The 20,398-nt window shown below is 41.1% G+C and overlaps 1 protein-coding gene across 1 annotated transcript in view; it reads left to right on the forward strand.

Annotated features, from left to right (window-relative positions):
• The window catches only part of LOC100354881 (transmembrane protease serine 11E), a 48,077-nt gene that overhangs the window by 12,192 nt on the left and 15,487 nt on the right, over positions 1-20,398 (forward strand). The window contains exons 2-5 of the mRNA XM_017347522.3: positions 6,165-6,289; positions 11,110-11,231; positions 14,375-14,442; positions 17,780-17,943. Coding sequence (XP_017203011.2) covers positions 6,165-6,289; positions 11,110-11,231; positions 14,375-14,442; positions 17,780-17,943 — 479 coding nt within the window. The remainder of the gene's footprint in view (positions 1-6,164; positions 6,290-11,109; positions 11,232-14,374; positions 14,443-17,779; positions 17,944-20,398) is intronic.

Below are 20,398 nucleotides of genomic sequence, written 5' to 3' on the forward strand. Positions count from 1 at the left end.
GCTGGAGCAGAAGTGGAACAGCTTTAACCCACTGAGCCACAGCACCAGCCCTATTTCCACTTATTTGAAAGGCAGAGAAAAAGAGAGGGGGAGAGAGAGAGATCTTGAATCTGCTGGTTCAATCACTAAATGCCCACAACGTGGAGGCTGGGCAAGGTAGAAACCAGTAGACTGGAACTCAATCCAGGTCTCCCACATGGGTGTCAGGGACTGGACTAGAGCCATCATTTGCAGCTTTACATGGTGTGCATTAGCAGGAAGCTGAATGGGAAGGGGAGCAAGAGTTTGAGCCTTGGACTTCAGTATGAGATACAGGTATCCCAAGTGGTATCTTAATTGCTGTGCCAAATGCTTGCCCTACTTTATCTTTTAATTTCATTTTCTCACAACATTTTGCACTATGCTGATATGTGTTTCCTGAAATTAATGTATCCTTATTTGGATTTGTCACATCCTTTACCAAAACACTTTCATAATAGAAACACAGACTACAGAGTTAGAAACCCACGTGCTTTAAATATAGGTTAAATAGGAATAGTAACCTGATAGCTTATTAATGAAAAGCTTTATTAAATCATGCTTTACTTAACCAGCAATTATTTTTCACAGTGTCTGTCTTGTTATTCCTTGTAATATTTCAAGTTCTTTCCTAGGACTAAGGTGGATTCTGGAACATAAATTGTGCTGCTGATGAATGACTGGTCCAATTTGGTTTTGTCAATTTCATTTTAATTCCTTCTGAAAACATTTCCTGAGCATATGGTCAGAGAATATAGTTATAAGGCCCAGGTCCTAACTCCAAGGAGCTCAAATTTATACCTAAGGGTGAGATTCAGGGGTGAATACACCAGACTTACGTAGGAGAGTTTTTGAACTGGCTCTTAAATAGACACAGGCTTCCATGAAGCAGGTAAAAAAATATACTTTAAGTTATTCCAGATAGGAGGAAATAAGAGCAAAAGCAAAGAGCTCTTGGAGAAGAAGAGAAATGCTAGGCTAATGCAAATAGACATGGGGTTTAGTAGTTCAAGCCATTTTCTATTTCACTTCTTGAGAGACAGCTAATGGGAGTAGAGCATGATTCAGACCGGGGAGCCAGACGAGAAACCTGTCATCGAGTTATAGGATAAGTTTTAGTGAGAAATGCCAGAACAAGTTCGGGACCGTAGGATTTAAGACACACTCCATTAGATTTGCCATGAGGCTGAGACTAGAAAATGAAGAGATCATTATAGTTTCACAACATAATCAGTGTTGCCTTGTAGGCGATTGCTTAAGGCAGCCATCAGTGAACTTCAGCCCAATGACCGAATCTGGCCTGCCACCTGGTTTTGTGTGGTGGTTATGCTAAAACTGGCCATATCTTTTAAAATGGGTAAAAACAAATGAAAAGAAAAAAAAAACTTTCATGGCAGCTAAGAATTAAAAAGAAATTTAAATTTCAGCACACAGAAATATAGGTTTTACTGGAACACAGCCATCATCTTTAGATCATGTGCTGCTGCGGTTGCTTTCGTGCATCAGTAGCAGAGTTAAGTAGCTGCAACAGTGACACCGCAGCTCAGAAAGCCTGTAAGAGTTATCTAGATCTTTTTATAAAGGCTTGTTAAACTCTGGCTTAAAGAGCTGACGACAATGATTCAGAACTGGAAACTTTATAGATGTCATGTTCTTTCATAGCAGCTTTTCTGGACTGCACTGGGGAAGCATGCTACTGCGAGTATCCGTGCCGCGTGCGGCCAGGAGAAGGAGTCGAGAGTTGGAGACTCACTGTTCCTCACCACATGGTGGGGTGCTGTCCTGGCACTTGTTCTGCCAAACTTTCCTTTACAGCTCTGTGGGCCTTGCCTTGTGATTTTCCCATGCTTGAATGAGACTCATCTGCCCTTTTCCTATTATTGTTGATCTTTTTAAGCACTATTCCAAAAATAGCTCATCAGAAAGTGCTAATGAGAGGTGGGTGTTATGGCACAGCAGATGAATCTGTCACTTGGGAAGCCCATTTCCCATTCTGTAGTGCTTGGGATAAAGTCCTTCCCCTGATTCTGATCTTGCTCCATATGTTTTCCCACCATGTGAAGCAGCAAGCAACGGCTCCAGTACCTGAGTCCCTGCCACCCATGTGGGAGACCTGAATGGAGTTCCCACTCCTGGCTTCAGCTGTGGAAGGCATTGGGTAGGGAACCAATGGATCAAAGATCTAGCACTGTCTGTCACTCTGCATTCCAAATAAATAAAAGTAAATAATAAACTTTGAAAAGGTGATAATAATAATGCAGCTCTGGACATATTACTTTTTTTCTGGAAATTTGAAGCTAAACAAATACATCCATACACTAACTGTCATATTTACCTGACTTGTCACTAAATGCACATGTCCTTAAGCTAAGAAAAAAATTATAACAAGAAAGCAGCTTGATACCAGTGAGGCTACTGGAATCTCCCAGTCTGTGTTAAGGTGAATATGCATGAGGTGGTTCAGATAAGTTCCAGCAGGTAGAGAGAATGATTGGGCAACTGTTTATGTGTAGGAGGGGGTTAATTATACAAGTGTCTGTTTACAGGTAAAATGGATTTATCCCTCCATTTCACTAATTTTTTTGAGCACACTTCCTAACCACATGTAATTTGAAGCGATTTAGTACTGAATCACATGCTGAGAAAAAAAGCAATTAAGAAACAGAGTAAATTATACTTCAATAAAGCTGGAAAATAAAAGAAACCGAATCAGTTTGAAAAGCAAAGCCATCCAGACTAGGAAAGGAAGAGATAATGTTTTAAACGACAACCATCTCAGCAATGTGGTCATACCATTATTACTAATAATTAAAATAATGATGATAATCATAAACATCTTTGCTTTTTTACAATGATTTTATACTTGGAAGCTCAAAGTACTAAAGTATCTTACCATTTTTATCTTCACATTGCTCATCAGCTTAGGAGGGTTTTTTGCAATTATTACCTGTTTTTCATATGGAGAAGAGAGCGAATTGAATCTCCCACTATAAGACTTTACAATTAATAAGATGGTAGCAGAGTCCAGAAATACACTCTCATTTTTCTTCTATTTATTATTCCACCTTGTATTGCTAATGATTTGGCATGCCTGGTGCATATTTTGCTATGCACACACATATAGTGTTCTGTTATATGAAAAAGTGCCACTGATCAACCTGTAGCTCTCCCTCATCAATTTCATGACTGCATTGCTTACATTTCTATCTTGATTAAAAGTTATTGTTGAACTAATAGAACTTGTCATGTTTTACAACTCTACATAGCAATAAAATGCTTTTGATAATTATGTCATGTTTTCTACCAGTACAAATTCATATTCTCCACCCGGCATGCTTTGACATTGACTGAAAAATCCCTCCCTCCCTATATCCCCACACCGTTTTGCTTACGTCTGCTATATGCATCTCCTTTCTCCTGCAACAGATGAACAGCAAGCATTCAGAGGTGAACTGGAGTCAGTTTGGGGTTTCTTAGGCACAGTTGCACATAAAAATATACTTCTTGTGGAAAGGTCTTTTTAGCTTGCAGTAATTACCATTCTAGGAACAGGTGTTTGAAATCCCACTCAAGGGAGAACTGGAGTTGGAGGAAGGGAGGGAGGAATATGAAGTTTCCCTAGCAACAGCCCCCATGGGAAAACCATGACACAAGGGAGGAGACCTGGTAGACTCCTTGGAGCCCTGTGCTGCATCCCGGAGCCTTCAGCAGGGGCAGAGACCTGTGGAGATGATGACACCTGTGACTTTTACATAACAATGTTCCCCACACTGTGGGCGGGAAAGCCAGGATGCAAGGACAGTGTGACACCAACCAATAGGATAACATCTTCATTTCCTGGTCTATATCACTAGGAAATGGAGTCCTCTTGATCTCTGGAGCAAAAAATTACTCACTGTGAAATGCTTTGCAGTTTGCAACAACTTTACCAATCATGTCTTCATTCTACAGTGCTTTAGACAGAGTCAGTATCCTATATATTACTGAAAAGCTAGAAATTTTACTAGAAAAATTACTAGAAAATCAGCTCAGAGTTTAAATGATTTAAGTTACAGAACTAATAAAGAAAGGCTGATAATGTAAACTGAGAATACTTTATTTCAAAAATTAAAAAGAAGCCGGCGCTGCGGCTCAACAGGCTAATCCTCCGCCTAGCGGCGCCGGCACACCGGGTTCTAGTCCCAATCCTGGCGCTGGATTCTGTCCCGGTTGCCCCTCTTCCAGGCCAGCTCTCTGCTATGGCCTGGGAGTGCAGTGGAGGATGGCCCAAGTCCTTGGGCCCTGCACCCGCATGGAAGGCCAGGAGAAGCACCTGGCTCCTGCCTTCGGATCAGCGCGGTGCACCGGCCGCAGCGCACCGGCCGCGGCGGCCATTGGAGGGTGAACCAATGGCAAAGGAAGACCTTTCTCTCTGTCTCTCTCTCTCTCACTGTTCACTCTGCCTGTCAAAAAAAAAATTTAAAAAGAAAGGAGAGCAAGAGAAACAAGAAAGGAAGAAAGGTAGGAAGGTAGGAAGGAAGGAAGGTAGGAAGGAAGGAAGGGGAGAGAAAAGAAAAGAAAAGGAAAGAAGGGAGTGAGAAGGAAGGGGAAATCATTATACTCTTAGAATTGTACCTATGAGCTATATTTAATCTGTTAAAAACTATAAAACCAAAAACAAATAAAATATTAATCACAAACAAAAATGAATCTAAGTTTTCTTTCAAAGAATCAAAGTAAGTAAGTGCTGGATGTAAAGTCCTCTTATTATGATTCAATATCTAGCTCCCCTCCAGCACAATACCACATTTCACCGCAGTCTCAATGAACCACACAGGTAGTGCCCAAAGAAAGAGAAGTACAGGACACAGATAATCTGCATGATAAATAACTCAAGAAATGTATAACAGCAATGTCTTATTCAAACTCCTTAGCCACTCTGATATTTCATTTTCTCTGGCTTATGAGTTTGCTTACCAAGTATTTTAAATCCAGTGAACAGCACACAATATCAATCAAACTAAAGCCAGGTTGATTAACTTTTTTCCATAATCATGTTTTAGGAGTAGAACAAATGAGAGAGGTTGAGAGAATCTCATGCAGACAGGAGTTCCTGTAGCATCCCTGAAGCATAAATGTAAAGATTAGCTTAGAAACTCAGGTTCTCCAGAACGAGACCTCTAGTGAACTCTTACGCAAAGTTTGGTTTGGAAATTGTAAGGAAAAGGGGGCAAAATTGGTGTTTCCTCATGCAGGGCACCAAATGTAAGGAAAAGGGGAACGATGTTTCTATGCCCCTTTCCCTTACAGAAATAAGTCAGAAAATTAGAAGTCTGGAATTAGAAGCTGTGTCTGGAAACTGGTATAGTAGAAGATGCAGTACACTTCAGAGGCTGTTTAAGTGCTAGGAGTTGGTGTTGGTGTGCCAGTTAAAATGCCAGCTAAGACACCGATGTCCTGTACTGGCGTGACTACCTCCCCTCCTGACTCCAGCTTCCTCAGAGTCTATAGGGTAGCAAGTGATAACTCAATTAGTTGGGCTTCTGCCACCCATGTGGAATACCTGGATTAAGTTTCTGGCTCCCAGTTTCAGCCTGGTCCATTCCCATTTGGAGATGGGCCAGTGAATGGATTCTCTCTCTCTCTCTCTCTCTCTCTCTCTCTCTCTCTCTCATACACACACACACACACACACACACACTTTCTGATAAGTAAATAAATAAATAAATATTTTTGAAAGATTGCAAGTACTAGAAACAGTCTTCAAACATTGTTGTAGCTCGTATAGAGCTTGATTCTGTATCTTGTACAAGTCAGGTCATCAAATACTGGCTTACACTTAAGTGGCACTTCCTAACATGCCAGCCACCATTACAGGCACTTTGCAGATAGTACTTGTTTTAATCCTCACAAAAATCCCATGAGATCGGTACTGGTATTATCATCTTCATTTGATGGATGAGGACATTATTGTGGCACAAAGAAGTCATGTCAAATTACTTGCCACAGGTCAAACAGCTAGAGCCAGGATTAGTCTCAGTAGAGAGAGACTAGGATGTGAAGACAGAATACTATGAATCATGTCCTTTATCCCCCAGAAATATCTGTTCTGCCTAAGGAGAGGGTGCAGTGTGCCCTGTGATATAACCCATTTCTTTCGTCTTCAGGTCAGCTGTGGTGAAAGACAGGAAAAGTGCCTGTTTGGAGCCCTGGGTTATCGGCCTCATCACCTTCCTATCTCTGATTGTCCTGGCAGTGTGTATTGGAGTCACTGTTCATTATGTGAGACACAGTAAGTATAAGCAGCCCCAGTATCATATGATTTACCCAAATATTTCCCCACATCTCTTCCTGTTTTGATTTGCCTCAGGTTTGTTGATTGATACTAATGACTCATTTGCTTAGCTGGTGCAAAGAACTCTTCACCTGCTTTGTTTCTCATTGAATCCTCACAATTCTGGACTCCTAGCTTGGAAAAATGCTGTAGTGGGAAATTGTTGAATAAGTACCTATTTCTATTGTTGAGATGTTCATGTTGCAATGTCCTTGGACTGTGGTGATTAAAGAGGATAGGATATGCTGAGAAGGTTAATTATAAAGGGATCACTCTACAGTTATCAGATTTCTCACTGCCAGATGAATGGCTGGTTGCTATTTCATTAGAAAACTCTCAAGGGCACTTCAAAAGTGCTCATCCAGAGAATAACCACCCTTCTGAAGTGGCCTTCTACTCTGCCGTGGGTTTTTAATTAGTTTACTCCACTATGACCTGTGAGTTTAATTTCTCCCCCTGTGCCTAGATAATGCTTTGATGCTCTAGGTCTGGTAACCATAGAAGTTAATCACTGGATTCTAATTTAATTGGGGATTTGTCAAAGTTGGTTTCCTCTGAGAAGAATGATCTATAAACTGGCCATCTTCTTTTATTATCACACAAATCTAATCTCAATTTCTACAGCTAGGTGGATTGTTTTGAGTGGTTTAAATAAATAATTTTTTAAGTTTTTTTTCAATAGAATGTACCCACATACAGGTCCTTAAATTTTGGGCATTTGCATTTGATATCAGAGATTTCTCTGAGACTGGTTTTATTTACAAAGAACTGCTAGAATGTTTTACTTTTGTAGTTTTCTCAGGAGTATACTGAGCCCCGACGTAACAGTGGGACTCAAATGCTGCTGTTAGCATCACTCCTCAGTATGGGTGCCTAGAACCATGTTTCATTCACTTTGTATTTCCACAAATTAGCAGAATCCAGGCCCATATTAGGTGCTTTACAAACATTCACAAGGGTGACTATTTGGCACAGCAGCAGAGACACGCACGTCCCAGGCAGAGTTCCTGTGTTTGAATACTGTCCCTCCTCATTCCAGCTTCCAGCCTGGAAGGCACTAGGTGATGCCTCAAGTGGGTTGCCCCTACCATTCACATGGGGACCTTGAATGAGTCCCAGCTTCCCATTTTCAGCTTAGTCCAGCTTTGGCCATTGCACGCATTTGAAAAATGAACCAGTGCTTGGGAAGTCTCTCTGTCACTCCCTGTCTCTCTCACCTTAACTCTCTGCCTCTTAAGTAAAGTTTAAAAAATTCATATATTTCCAAATATTTAGTTAATATTGAGTGATACAAATCAGTTAATCATACCACAGTATCTTATTTGAGCCTACTTTAGCTTGTCTGACTTCACAAGGAATTTGTGTTAATGCCAGGGTTCTGATCACCTTGGTGAGAAAAAAAAGTGGTCCTTACTACTTCTTTGCCTCTTCCCAAGCTGAGTTTTATAAGGCTTATAAATCTTTTGCATAGACATATCATGAAAACCTGGCAAGGTTCTTCCAGTAACCTTTCCTAAACCCATTGTTTGGATGATTAGTTGAGAAAGATGAAACACCGACTCCTGCTACCCACAGAGCACACCTGAATACACAGTGATTGCTGTGATGTGTGCTGTCATCAGCTTCCAGACCTGCGTCTGTTTGGGGACATAGACTCACAACAGAGTGGATATAGCACATGAGCCTTTAGGAACTGGCATGCCAAAATAATCAAAGCAAACCAGTCTGTTACAGAAATCACCAGACATGGATGAAGGTAATTGTATTTGAGAAAACAGCATTTTGACTCTCATTTCATAAAGCCCAGGACAGAACAGAATTCTTTGTATAATTTGTGTCCATGTCCTTCAATGCTGCATTTCTGCCCCTTTGTCATTTAGTTGTAATCTGGCTAATTTGTTAAACAACATCAGTGCAAGTTAGATAATCACAAACCAGTTAGAAAAGTATCCACAAGCTCAAGTTCATCCTTCTTTTCCTTACTTTTTTGTTAATATTCCAAACAGTATTTTTCAATAGCCTCACATGCCACATAATTCTAGTAACTGGGAATACGTTTTGACACTTAGTGCCTGGTTAAGCTTATAGAGCAAAGTAAAATATTATATATAAATAAATTGCTCATTTGGTTGAATCATATGAAATTGTCCATATCTGACTTTTTTGACCTATGCAAATAGCAATTTCAAATGAGTCAACCTAATAATTAAAAAAACAAACATGACTTAGAGTACTCTGTTCTTCTGTAGAACCTGGCTGTTTGCTCTGTGCTTAGGTCCCAGCAGCGTGCATCACCTGGGAGCATGTTAGAAACACAGAATCTTGGGGCAGGAGATTGGTGCACTCATCCCATATCAGAGTGCCTTGTTTGACTGCTGACTCCACTTCCCATTTTAGCTTCCTGCTAATGTGCATCCTGGGAGGCAGCAAATGATGGCTCAGTTTCTTTGGATGCCTACCTCTCATGTGGAAGACCCTGATGGAATCTGGGCTACTCACTTCAGCCTGACCCAGAATGAGCTGTTGTGTACATCTGGGGAGTGTATCAACGGATGCGATCTCTCCTGTGCCCTCCATTACCACTTTTCAAATAATAATAATAATAAAAAGAAATACATGGCTGGTGTTGTGATGCAATGGGTTAAGTCATCAGCTGCATCCCATATCTGAGCACTGGTGTTCCATTTCAGATCCTGCTCCCTGCAAATGTACCCAAGAGGGCAGCAGATTATAGCCCAAGTACTTGGGTCCCTACCAACCACATGGGAGAGCCAGATGGACTTCCTGCTGCTGACTTCCTCCTGGCCCAGTCCTGGCTGTTGTCTGGGGACTGAACCAGTAGATGGAAGCGCGCTCTCTCTCTCTCTCTCTTTCTGTAACTCTACCTCTCAAATAAACAAATAAAATCTTTTAAAAAAATACAAATGCAGAATCTCAGGTACAACTTGAGACCTTATGTACTAGAATCTGCATTTTAATGGGAAACATGTTCTGTTGCACTTGGGCAAGTTATGTACATTTCTGAGATTGCCACCTGAGATTGTGGGTAATGCTGCAGTTATTCTAAATTAAATGGGCTATGTGAATATTTCTGAGACGTGGTGCTCAAAGTTAGTTAGTTAGTATCCCCCTGGACTTTAAATGAAGAGGAAATGAATGGAAAGGAAGAGAGAAGGGGAAAGAAGTTTAGGTTGGATGAGGCATACTCCATTTTCCATAAACAGCCGTCTTGGCCACTATTATATATATATATATATATATATATATATATATTTTTTAAACAGGCAGAGTGGACAGTGAGAGAGAGAGACAGAGAGAAAGGTCTTCCTTTGCCGTTGGTTCACCCTCCAATGGCCACTGTGGCCGGCGCGCTGCGGCCAGCACACCGCGCTGATCCAAAAGCAGGAGCCAGGTGCTTCCTCCTGGTCTCCCATGGGTGCAGGGCCCAAGGACTTGGGCCATCCTCCACTGCACTCCCTGGCCACAGCAGAGAGCTGGCCTGGAAGAGGGGCAACCGGAACAGAATCCGGCGCCTCGACCGGGACTAGAACCCGGTGTGCCGGCACCGTAAGGTGGAGGATTAGCCTATTGAGCCGCGGCGCCGGCGGCCACTATTATATTAATAAGGCTTGGCAGAGTATCTTTCACCCAAAAACAAAACAAAACAAAAAACAAAAACAAAAACAAAACAGTGTTAATATTCCTTGAATGAGTAAATGAATCGTCAGAGGGCTCCGTGCTTGCATCATATATAGGAGGCTAGAAGAAAAGCTACATTGTTTTAACTGTCCAGTAGGCAAAACATGTGGGCTGTTTAAACTAGGCGCAGAGAGGGCAGACTGGCTAAGAGCAGACAAGCCATCCACGTGGCTATGGAAGAAGCTAACTGGCTTGACAAGGGATGTCAGGTGGCTGCTCTAGCTGCCTAAACATCTATTTGCTGAATCCCTAGCATTTTTTAATAAGATTTATTTATTTATTTATTTATTTGAGAGGCAGAGTCACAGACAGAGAGGGAGAGACAGAGAGAAATATCTTCTGTCTACTGGTTCACTCCCCAAATAGCCTCAATGGCTGGAGCCAGGCCAATCTGAAGCCAGGAGCCAGAGCTTCTTCCGGGTCTCCTACGCAGGTGCAGGGGCACAAGCACTTGGGATATCTTTGCTTTTCCAGGCCAGAAGCAGAGAGCTGGATAGGAAGAGGAGCAGCTGGGACTCATAAGGGATACTGGTGCCACAGGCAATAGCTTAGCCTACCACACCACAGCGTTGGACCCAATCTCTAGCATTTTAATTCCTACCTTCGTCTCCTTTATAGCCAAAATTAATTTTCTTGTACCAGAGTGTTGTGACCAGAGTTGATGTATAGTTTGCTAAATTGAGAATAACCTAATTTTTGAATATGAAAATACGTTCACCCTTGGGAAGCTTCAGACTCTATCACCACAGGTGTGTGCAGTTGACATGACTAGCAATCTCTTGTGGCTTATTCAGGAATGAATGGATAATACATGAGTAACAAGCCCGCAGCTGCAGGGTAGTTGTACATTACTCCAGGAACACCAAGCATTTATTACAGCATTAGTACTCATATGATGATGAATGCCATTGTCTTTCATTCTGAGACAGTATCAAAGCCTGAGAAAATGTGATGAAGATGATGACCTGGGATGGGGCCTGACTTCCATGTCTCTTTCTAGGAGTCCCCCACATGGAGAAATAACTATGCTTTACACACATTGGGCAAAAATCATGATGGGTTTTTTTGTCTCTTTATAGATCACAGAGAGACCCACCATTACTATAGCACATTGTTATTCACAAGTGACAAAGTATATGGTGACTTTGGAAAGGAGGCTTCTAAAAATTTCACAGAAATGAGCCAGAGAATTGAATCAATGGTAAGCATTTTCTTTTCTTCACTTCTTGGGCATTTACTGTCACTGTAGATTACGTATAAGATGGATATGAACTATCTTAGTATAAAAACTTCTAAAATATCCATTCAACTGATCCTAGTCTATCTTTGCAAGATGGGAAATGACTTTACCTAAGGGATGTGAAAAAAACTGATAATACTGCCCAGGCTGAACCAAATGAACTTGAATCATTTTTTTTTTTTTTTTTGACAGGCAGAGTGGACAGTGAGAGAGACAGAGAGAAAGGTCTTCCTTTTGCTGTTGGTTCACCCTCAATGGCCACTGCGGCCGGCGCGCTGTGGCTGGTGCACCACGCTGATCTGAAGGCAGGAGCCAGGTGCTTCTCCTGGTCTCCCATGGGGTGCAGAGCCCAAGTACTCGGGCCGTCCTCCACTGCAATCCCTGGCCACAGCAGAGAGCTGGCCTGGAAGAGGGGCAACCGGGACAGAATCCGGCACCCCGACCGGGACTCGAACCCGGTGTGCCGGCGCCACAAGGTGGAGGATTAGCCTAGTGAGCCGCGGCGCCAGCTCTTGAATCATTTTTGTATCCCTCTTACTCAGCCTTCCTAGCTAGCACTATGTTCTTGATCTGCAGAGCCCAGAAATTGAGAATGTGAGTGTGGTCTTTGGTATGATTGCTGCATCCTATGCTTCCTAAGAAAGAGACCCTCAGGAAAAAAAAGATTGTCAATACTGACACTATTCGGCATGAACCTGAACAGTAATTTAGTTTTAAAAATCCCCCACGTTGGGTCAGCTTTTGCTACACAAATCTATAGGAAGTTCCTGGATACTGGTCACTGCCCTTAAGACATCATTAAGTCCACTGTCCTTAAGACACTATCCGTTGGGGCCGGCGCTGTGGTGTAGTGGGTAAAGCCATCGTCTCCAGTACCGGGATCCCATGTAGGTGCCGGTTTGAGTACCGGCTGCTCCACTTCCCATCCAGCTCTCTGGTATGGCCTGGGAAAGCAGTGGAAGATGGCCCAAATCCTTGGGCCCCTGCACCCAGGTGGGAGACCTGGAGGAGGCTCCTGGCTCCTGGCTTCGGATCGGCACAGCTCTGGTCATTGTGGCCAACTGGAGAGTGGACCAGTGGATGGAGGACCTCTCTCTCACTCTGCCTCTCCTCTCTCTCTGTGTAACTATTTCAAATACATAAATAAATCTTTTTAAAAAAAGACACTATCCGTAATACATTTTATTTTTTTTAATTTTAATTTTTTTATTTTATTTATTTTTTTTTTTTTTTGTGGGCAGGCAGAGTGGAGAGTGAGAGAGACAGAGAGAAAGGTCTTCCTATTCCGTTGGTTCATCCCCCGTGGCCTCTGCTGCCAGCGTGCTGCTGTGCACCGCGCTGATCCGAAGCCAGGAGCCAGGTGCTTCCTCCTGGTCTCCCATGGGTGCAGGGCCCAAGCACTTGGGCCATCCTCCACTGTACTCCCGGGCCACAGCAGAGTGCTGGACTGGAAGAGGAGCAACCGGGACAGAATCCGGCACCCCAACCAGGACTAGAACCCGGGGTGCTGGCGCTGCAGGTGGAGGATCAGCCATAATACATTTTAACAAGATCTCCAGGTGGTTCATTTGCACATTGAAGTTGCACATTCACACTGAGGGCTGAATCATATATTTAAGAAATTGGAAAAATTAATAGTATGGACCAGACTGATGAGTTCCCATCACTATCAGATTACGTAAGGAATAATTTGGGCTTTTCTTGATAGCTCATGAGGTAATGAGCGGAATGATGTGGTGGAAAGAACACTGGACTAGGGGTAGGGACTCCTAGCTGTAGTACCATCTCCTGTCTGATGATCTGTCATTAGGCACATTGCTGTATCATTCTGGAAAAAATTCCCTTATATGAAAAGTAAGGTAATTTTGATTAGATAAAGTCAATTAATTTCCAAATTTGTCTTCCAGTTCTAATATCCTGAGTAAGAACTGGATGGAAGTGGCCCCCTGCTCTCCAGAAACTGCCTAGGAGCCCAGAAGCCTGAGGATTTGGCCACTTAACTGGGGAGGAGGTCAAATCCTGGTTATGTTTGTACTTGTAAACAGCAAGACAGGGACATATATAAAGAATTTCTTCTCTAATACGAAATACATACATAAAATAAAGGAAAGCAAATGGAACCAGAAAAGTTAAAAAAAACTATTTCTGATGTTCTTTTTGTCATCCCCCAATATTAGTTATGTAAGATCCAGTCTGACAACATCTTCAACACCTTTGGAATTAATAATTGTTTTAAAATTACTTAGCAGAAACGAAGTCTTAGATAAAATTCTCCAAGTGAATAACTCTTTAGAGAATTTCTCTGTACTCTACCGGTTTGCCTCATCATTATGGGAGCTGGTCCTGGGTTCAAAGACTCGGGAGTCAATGAAATGTAAAAAAGAATATAAAGGCTCAATGCTTCTGCCAGTCAATCCCCAGATTGCAGTGACTGTGTTTGATAAAGAGCCACGCCCTGAAACCAGAAAACATCTGGAGTGTTTCCCTTTCTACACTCCCAGTTAAAAAAAAGAAATAAGTTGGCTGGAATTCTTATTTTTAGCTGTAAGAAATAGCTCCACAAAATACTTAGTTCTATCTTATTAGAGCAAATCTCACAGGTGAGTTAAGCTAGGTATCTCGGTTTACATGGGCGTATCTAAGAGCCTTTCACGTGCTAGCAGGGTACTTGTTATGCCAGGATACCTGGCAACCTTTTCACTGGGTTTAGGAAACATGTGACACTGCCATACACTCATGTTCATGATCTATCACTTGGCAGGCTACTTCACTGCTTTTATCTACCTGCACTACAAGTTCTTATCTCAGGGCACAAGCACTCACTTTCACTTTTCAAGAAAGAACCCATTCATTCTCCCTGGTCTCTTTTGAAGTATAGCACAGCAGATCCTATCTCTTGTTTTGCCATGATTTCTCAGGTGTTTAGTTGAAGTTATTGAGTAGAATACCAAAAGAAAAAAATCTTCAAAATTCCTTAAGTTCCATACTTTGTGAAATACCTTTGATGTTTTAAGTATGTTTTTAAATTTTCCTAAAGTTTTGAATTAACTCACAGAATTTCAGAAAATTGTTCTTGCTGACATATTTGAATGTTTTTCAAACAGGTGAAAAATGCATTCCATAAATCTCCATTAAAGGGAGAATTTGTCAAGTCTCACATTATCAAGTACAGGTATGTATATCTAAAATGCTGACTTCTGAATTTAAAGCTGACGTTATTAACATGGTCAGCAATAAATATGTTTTCAAGTGTCAATAATATGATGTAATTCAATGCAAGCAACATTTATTTGGCACTTGTTATGTGTAAGTCATGATTTACAATGTCCCTTACTCATTCTCTGAATCCAAAGATAAGCATTCATAAGACGATTGTTAGGGACAAAGGTGTAACTGGTGCTTGTGCTACAAAATTGTTTTTTTGGAAACTCTAAGTAGCACAAACAGGTACTTGCTACACATCTCTTGGTTTAGTAGCAAGTATTATCCTGTGTAAAATAGTATTATAGATAAGGCTTGTCTTCAGCTCTTGGTTCTCCTCTTTATAAATCTTTTTTCTTTTTTACTTTGTTCTATCCTACCTCTTTATACTCAACCATTTAGTTAAGAAGACTTCAGATCTGTTCATCAGCTATAACATTTTTAGCAAAATTCTATGAGTATTTTAAATAACCTGTAGTCTTAATACAATTATTCATAGCTTTCAAAAATAGTGTAAGAACCAATTTCAGTATTATTCCATTGAAAAAACTCTAAGAGTTTCCTTCCAGTCTGTTATTTCACTGACAACTCTAAGGCATAACTTTTGACAATGTTCTCCCAAAAATTCTGTTCTCTCCAGTTGTTAAGAAAACATTCTTGCTTGGATTTGCATCTGCTTCTCTGTTCCTTAAAGGGGACTTAAGATCTTAAGGGGACCTCTAGCCACATGGCCTCATACACTGTTGAAATCCATGTTTCTATCTCCATTCTGAGCTATTTTTCTGATTTTGGTAGTTACATGCTTGCTTGTGCTCATTTGCATCTGGAAGTTCCATAGACAAGTCTCTAACTCAAGGGGAATCCAATCACACTAATGAGACACCTAGAAATCATCACACTCTCCTCCCCTTCCTGTGCCCCTCATATTTATGAATAACACAATTTTATTGATTCTGTTTTCCAAATGACTTTCCTCTTTGTTCACTTCCTCATCCCAGTACTCTTGCTCCTATTCTTCATTACTCCATCACCTGTTACTGCAATAATACGAAGCACAAGTTTACTGGAAAGATACAGTCAGTTTTTGAGCAGTTGAGGCAAGATATTGAGAAATCACATGGAACTGAAAAATGAGTCTGTCTTGGTGGAAGTAAAGGAAACTGAGCTAAAGACATAAATTTGCTCCTTGTAAGCTCAAAATTTTAGAAAGCCTGGGTGTAAATTTCTCAGAAAAACGGTAATGCACAGAGAAAAAAGATGATGAAGAAAGCTTGAAGAACAACTTAAATTAATTAATATTAAATAATTGCATTAAAAGCTGGTGCCACGGCTCAATAGGCTAATCCTCCGCCTGCGGCGCTGGCACACCGGGTTCTAGTGCCAGTCGGGGCACTGGATTCTGTCCCGGTTGCTCCTCTTCCAGTCCAGCTCTCTGCTGTGGCCCAGAAGTGCAGTGGAGGATGGCCCAGGTCCTTGGGCCCTGCACCTCATGGGAGACCAGGAGAAGCACCTGGCTCCTGCCTTTGGATCAGCGCAGTGCTCTGGCCACGGCGGCCATTGGAGGGTGAACCAATGGCAAAGGAAGACCTTTCTCTCTCTCTCTCTCACTGTCCACTCTGCCTGTCCAAAAAAAAAAATTGCATTAAAGTTAATTTAAGTTATTTGAGGGAACAAGAGAAAAATAGAAATCTTGAAAATAGAAAAGGAGCAGGAAAAAAAAAAAAAGTCATGAGAGAGGCACCACAGGTATGAAGACAAGAACTCTCAGGGGAAAGAGGATGACATGGACAAACAGACCCGAGAGACCACTGAAAAGAATGTACTGGATCTGTGAAGTAGGAAGCCTTTAGTGTTCAAGTAGAAAAACAGCTCCATGGGAAAGCAGGGAGAAGTGGGTTGCAGTGAAGTAAATACAAGGTGAAGTGTAATCTATCCTTTGCAGCACGTTTGCTGTCACGAGAAGGTGAGAGACAAGTTGCCAAGTACAGAGAGGGTTTTGTTTGTTTTGGTTTTTATCAGCCAGCCAGTATAGAACTAGCTGATGAGAATGAAGAAGAAATAAGTAATTGCCAGTACAGGGTTGCTGAGACAGTGAGAGTGTGAGCTACGTAACAACACTCTCTTTAAATCCCAATTTTTTTTCAGATTACAAAAACATTATAAACTTTTATTTTTTAAAAATTTTTTATTTTTTAAAAACTTTTATTTAATAAGTATAAATTTTGAAGGTACAACTTTTGGGTTATAGCAGTTTTCCCCCCTATAACCACCCTCCCACCTGCAAACCATCCCATCTCCTACTCCCTCTCCCTTCCCATTCTTCATTAAGATTCATTTTTAATTATCTTTATATGCAGAAGATCAACTTAGTATATACTAAGATTTCAACAGATTGCACCCACACAGACACACAAAGTATAAAGTACTGTAAATAGAAAGTGAAAGCCTTCTGTCCAGCAATTCAATTTCCAGAAACAACACATTTTCTTAACAATTATTATGAATGTCTTTCCAGTGACTGTATTAGATCTACTTTATTTTTTAGCTGGTTCTATAGTATTTCATTACAGGTGTGTGTCAGTGTTGATATAGCCAATGTCCTATTGATGGACAATTGCATTGTTATCCTTCTGTTTTAAAAACATGTCATGTTTGAAGATTTAATTTTGGAAAGTGGTAAATGCTGTGTCAGAGAGGATAGGTATTCAAAATTGCTCTCTGATAATAAGAATCTAATTTATATCCCATTTACAATTTATGAGAGTAGGGGTAGATGTGATATACAGTAAAGAGTAGGATTCTTTGGGAGTTGACTGTGAATTCATACAAATAGCTTTAAAGTTAATTAATGCTATATCCTGAAAATGCAGTTACATGAACGCATTCAATTCGGTCAAGTTTTCTAATATATTTAGGATTAGGAATGGTTTAGAAGAGTCTGAAAGTAGCTTAGGAGATATTGGCAGATTTAAATTGTAGGAATTAAATTTGAGAGCCAGAACCACAATTGTTTTCATATTTTCCACATATTTTGCTTGGTAATTTTGAATGATTTACAAGATGAGTGCCTTTTTACATTAATAGGTATGCACTTAACTAGATCCTTCAGTGGTGAGAGCATGAACTACTATCAGGAACACTGAACTGGGGGTTCCGTACATGGTAAATGAGAATATAGGAGGAAACACTTATAGGCTTATTTGTATTCATGTTTGTGCATCTGTATGTGTTTCAGTGAATGATATAGAATAACATGGATTGTGAAATTACTACCAGTCTTCATTCCATTTATTTTCTCTGGTCCACAGTCAGGAGGAAGATGGAGTGTTGGCCCATATGCTGCTGATTTTTCGATTCCGCTCTACTGAAGATACTGAAAACATCAATAAAATTATTCAGCGTATTCTAAATGAAAAGCTACAAGATGCTACTGGACCTCCTAAGCTAGATCCTGAATCAGTTGAAATTAAAAGTAGGTTTCTTTTATTTAGCTGACTTCTCTCACATAGAACAAATTCATGTGAAGACTCAGCTTGGGTGCACGTTTACAATTTTTCTTTTGAATCTTTAATTTTGGGGTATTGCTACCAACAGAGCATTTCTTTGCAACTAAATTGGTGCAGATGATGCATTTTAATTTTTAAAACCATCTCCCTTATTATGTTTCCTATACAGACTCGTAATCAACTCCGAAGCAGGTTCTTCTAAATTGGGCCTGTGCATTGGCTATAGCATCCAGTTCTAATAGGAAAAGCAGCTTTGTATATTCCTCTTCTTTTCCTCTTTGCCTCCCTCTAATGTTATTTCTTTTTGTAAGATATGCATGCTTTATTGTTTTTTTTTTATTATTATCTTTTGACAGGCAGAGTGGACAGTGAGAGAGAGAGACAGAGAGAAAGGTATTCCTTTGCTGTTGGTTCACCCTCCAGTGGCCGCTGCGGCCGGCACGCTGTGGCCGGCGCACGGCACTGATCCGATGGCAGGAGCCAGGTACTTATCCTGGTCTCCCATGGGGTGCAGGGCCCAAGCACTTGGGCCATCCTCCACTGCACTCCCTGGCCACAGCAGAGAGCTGGCCTGGAAGAGGGGCAACCGGGACAGAATCCGGCGCCCCGACCGGGACTAGAACCCGTGTGCCGGCGCTGCTAGGTGGAGGATTAGCTTAGTGAGCCGCGGTGCTGGCCTGTTTTTTAAATTAGTAGTATTATTTTTATTTAAGGAATTTATTAGTACATTGGATTCTCAGGGTCACAATAAATGCATGATAATTACTTCAACACAATTCTCATCAGTTCTTATATTAATGTGATATTAATACAAAGAGAACAGATTCAGTGTTCACAGATACAATTCTAAGAATACAATGATACTTTCTCCTACCCCCTCTCCCTCCCTCCCTCTTTTCTTTCTTCCTTCCTTCCTTCTGTCCTTCGTTTCTTTCTCTCTCTCTCTCTCTCTCTCTCTTTCTTTCTCATAACAGCTTTATTTGTTGTATCACAATGCCTTCCTAAATAGTAATAGCAGTTCCAATTTACACTAGCCACTTTTCTATTTATCGATTTTTACTTTATAACAGATTAAATATAATTCATTTTAATTATTTATCTATTTGAAAGAGTTACAGAGAGAGAAGGAGAGACAGAGAGAGGGACAGAGATCGCCCATCTGCTGGTTCAATCCCCAAAGGGCCACAGCTGCCAGGATTGGGCCAGGCTGAGACCAGGTGTCCCGAGCTTCATCCTCGTCTTCCACATGGGTGCAGGGGCTCAAGCACCTGGGCCATCTTCTGCTGCCTTCTGAAAACCATTAGCATGGAATTGGATCAGAAGTGGAGCAGCTGGGACTCAAACTGGTGTCCATATAGGATGCTGGTGTCAAAGGCACAACACCAGCCTCTTTCTTTCTTTCTTTCTTTCTTTCTTTCTTTCTTTCTTTCTTTCTTTCTTTCTTTCTTTCTTTCTTTCTTTCTTTCTCTCTCTCTCTCTCTCTCTCTCTCTCTCTCTCTTTCTTTCTTTCTTTCTTTCTTTCTTTCTTTCTTTCTTTCTTTCTAAATCTATTTGACAGGTAGAGTTATAGACAGTGAGAGAGAGAGACAGAGAAAAAGGTCTTCCTTCCATTGGTTCACTCCCCAAATGGCCGCTACGGCCAGTGCTGCACCAATTCGAAGCCAGGAGCCAGGTGCTTCCTCCTGATCTCCCATGTGAGTGCAGGGGCCCAAGCACCTGGGCCATCCTCCACTGCCCTCCCAGGCCACAGCAGAGAGCTGGACTGGAAGAGGAGTAACCAGACTATAACCGGCGCCTATATGGGCTGCCGGGACCACAGGTGGAGGATTAACCAAGTGAGCCACGGCGCCAGCCCCCAACCAGCCTCTTTTTAAAAGTTTTTAAGATAATATATTTTAACTTACATTACAGTCATGTGCTTAATTCTCTAGCAGATAAAGAGTTCAACTGGTAAAAATAAAAAGGATCCTAGTTTCCTGGGGTTATAGCAAGAATTATGAAAAAGTCAGATGGAAAGATGATTATTTTACCCATATATAGTAAATTTTAAAATAATCACACATCATTAAAACCACAGTAGTAGAACATCCTTAACCATTGGTTTGACAAGGTATAAAACAAATTTTGACAAAACTATATTTGCACCAATACTGATACGCACAGACCTTTCTTTCATTTTTTTTTTATTTTTTTTTCTTTTTAGTTTTAGCTCCCACATATAATGAAGAATATGCTGTATTTGCCCACTTTCCAACAGCTCGCTGGCTACATATGGCTAGTGAATAGAGTAATAGATATGGCAGCACCAGAAACTAGAGAATAGGGGGTCGGATAGAAAGAATGCATACACAGTGCTAATATAAAAGCTTATAGATGTAAGTAGACTCCTAAACTCTACTTGCTTAGGAATGATGCTTCAGT

The sequence above is a fragment of the Oryctolagus cuniculus genome, chromosome 8 (assembly GCF_964237555.1).
Source record: "Oryctolagus cuniculus chromosome 8, mOryCun1.1, whole genome shotgun sequence".
In the NCBI taxonomy this organism is placed as follows: Eukaryota; Metazoa; Chordata; class Mammalia; order Lagomorpha; family Leporidae; genus Oryctolagus; species Oryctolagus cuniculus.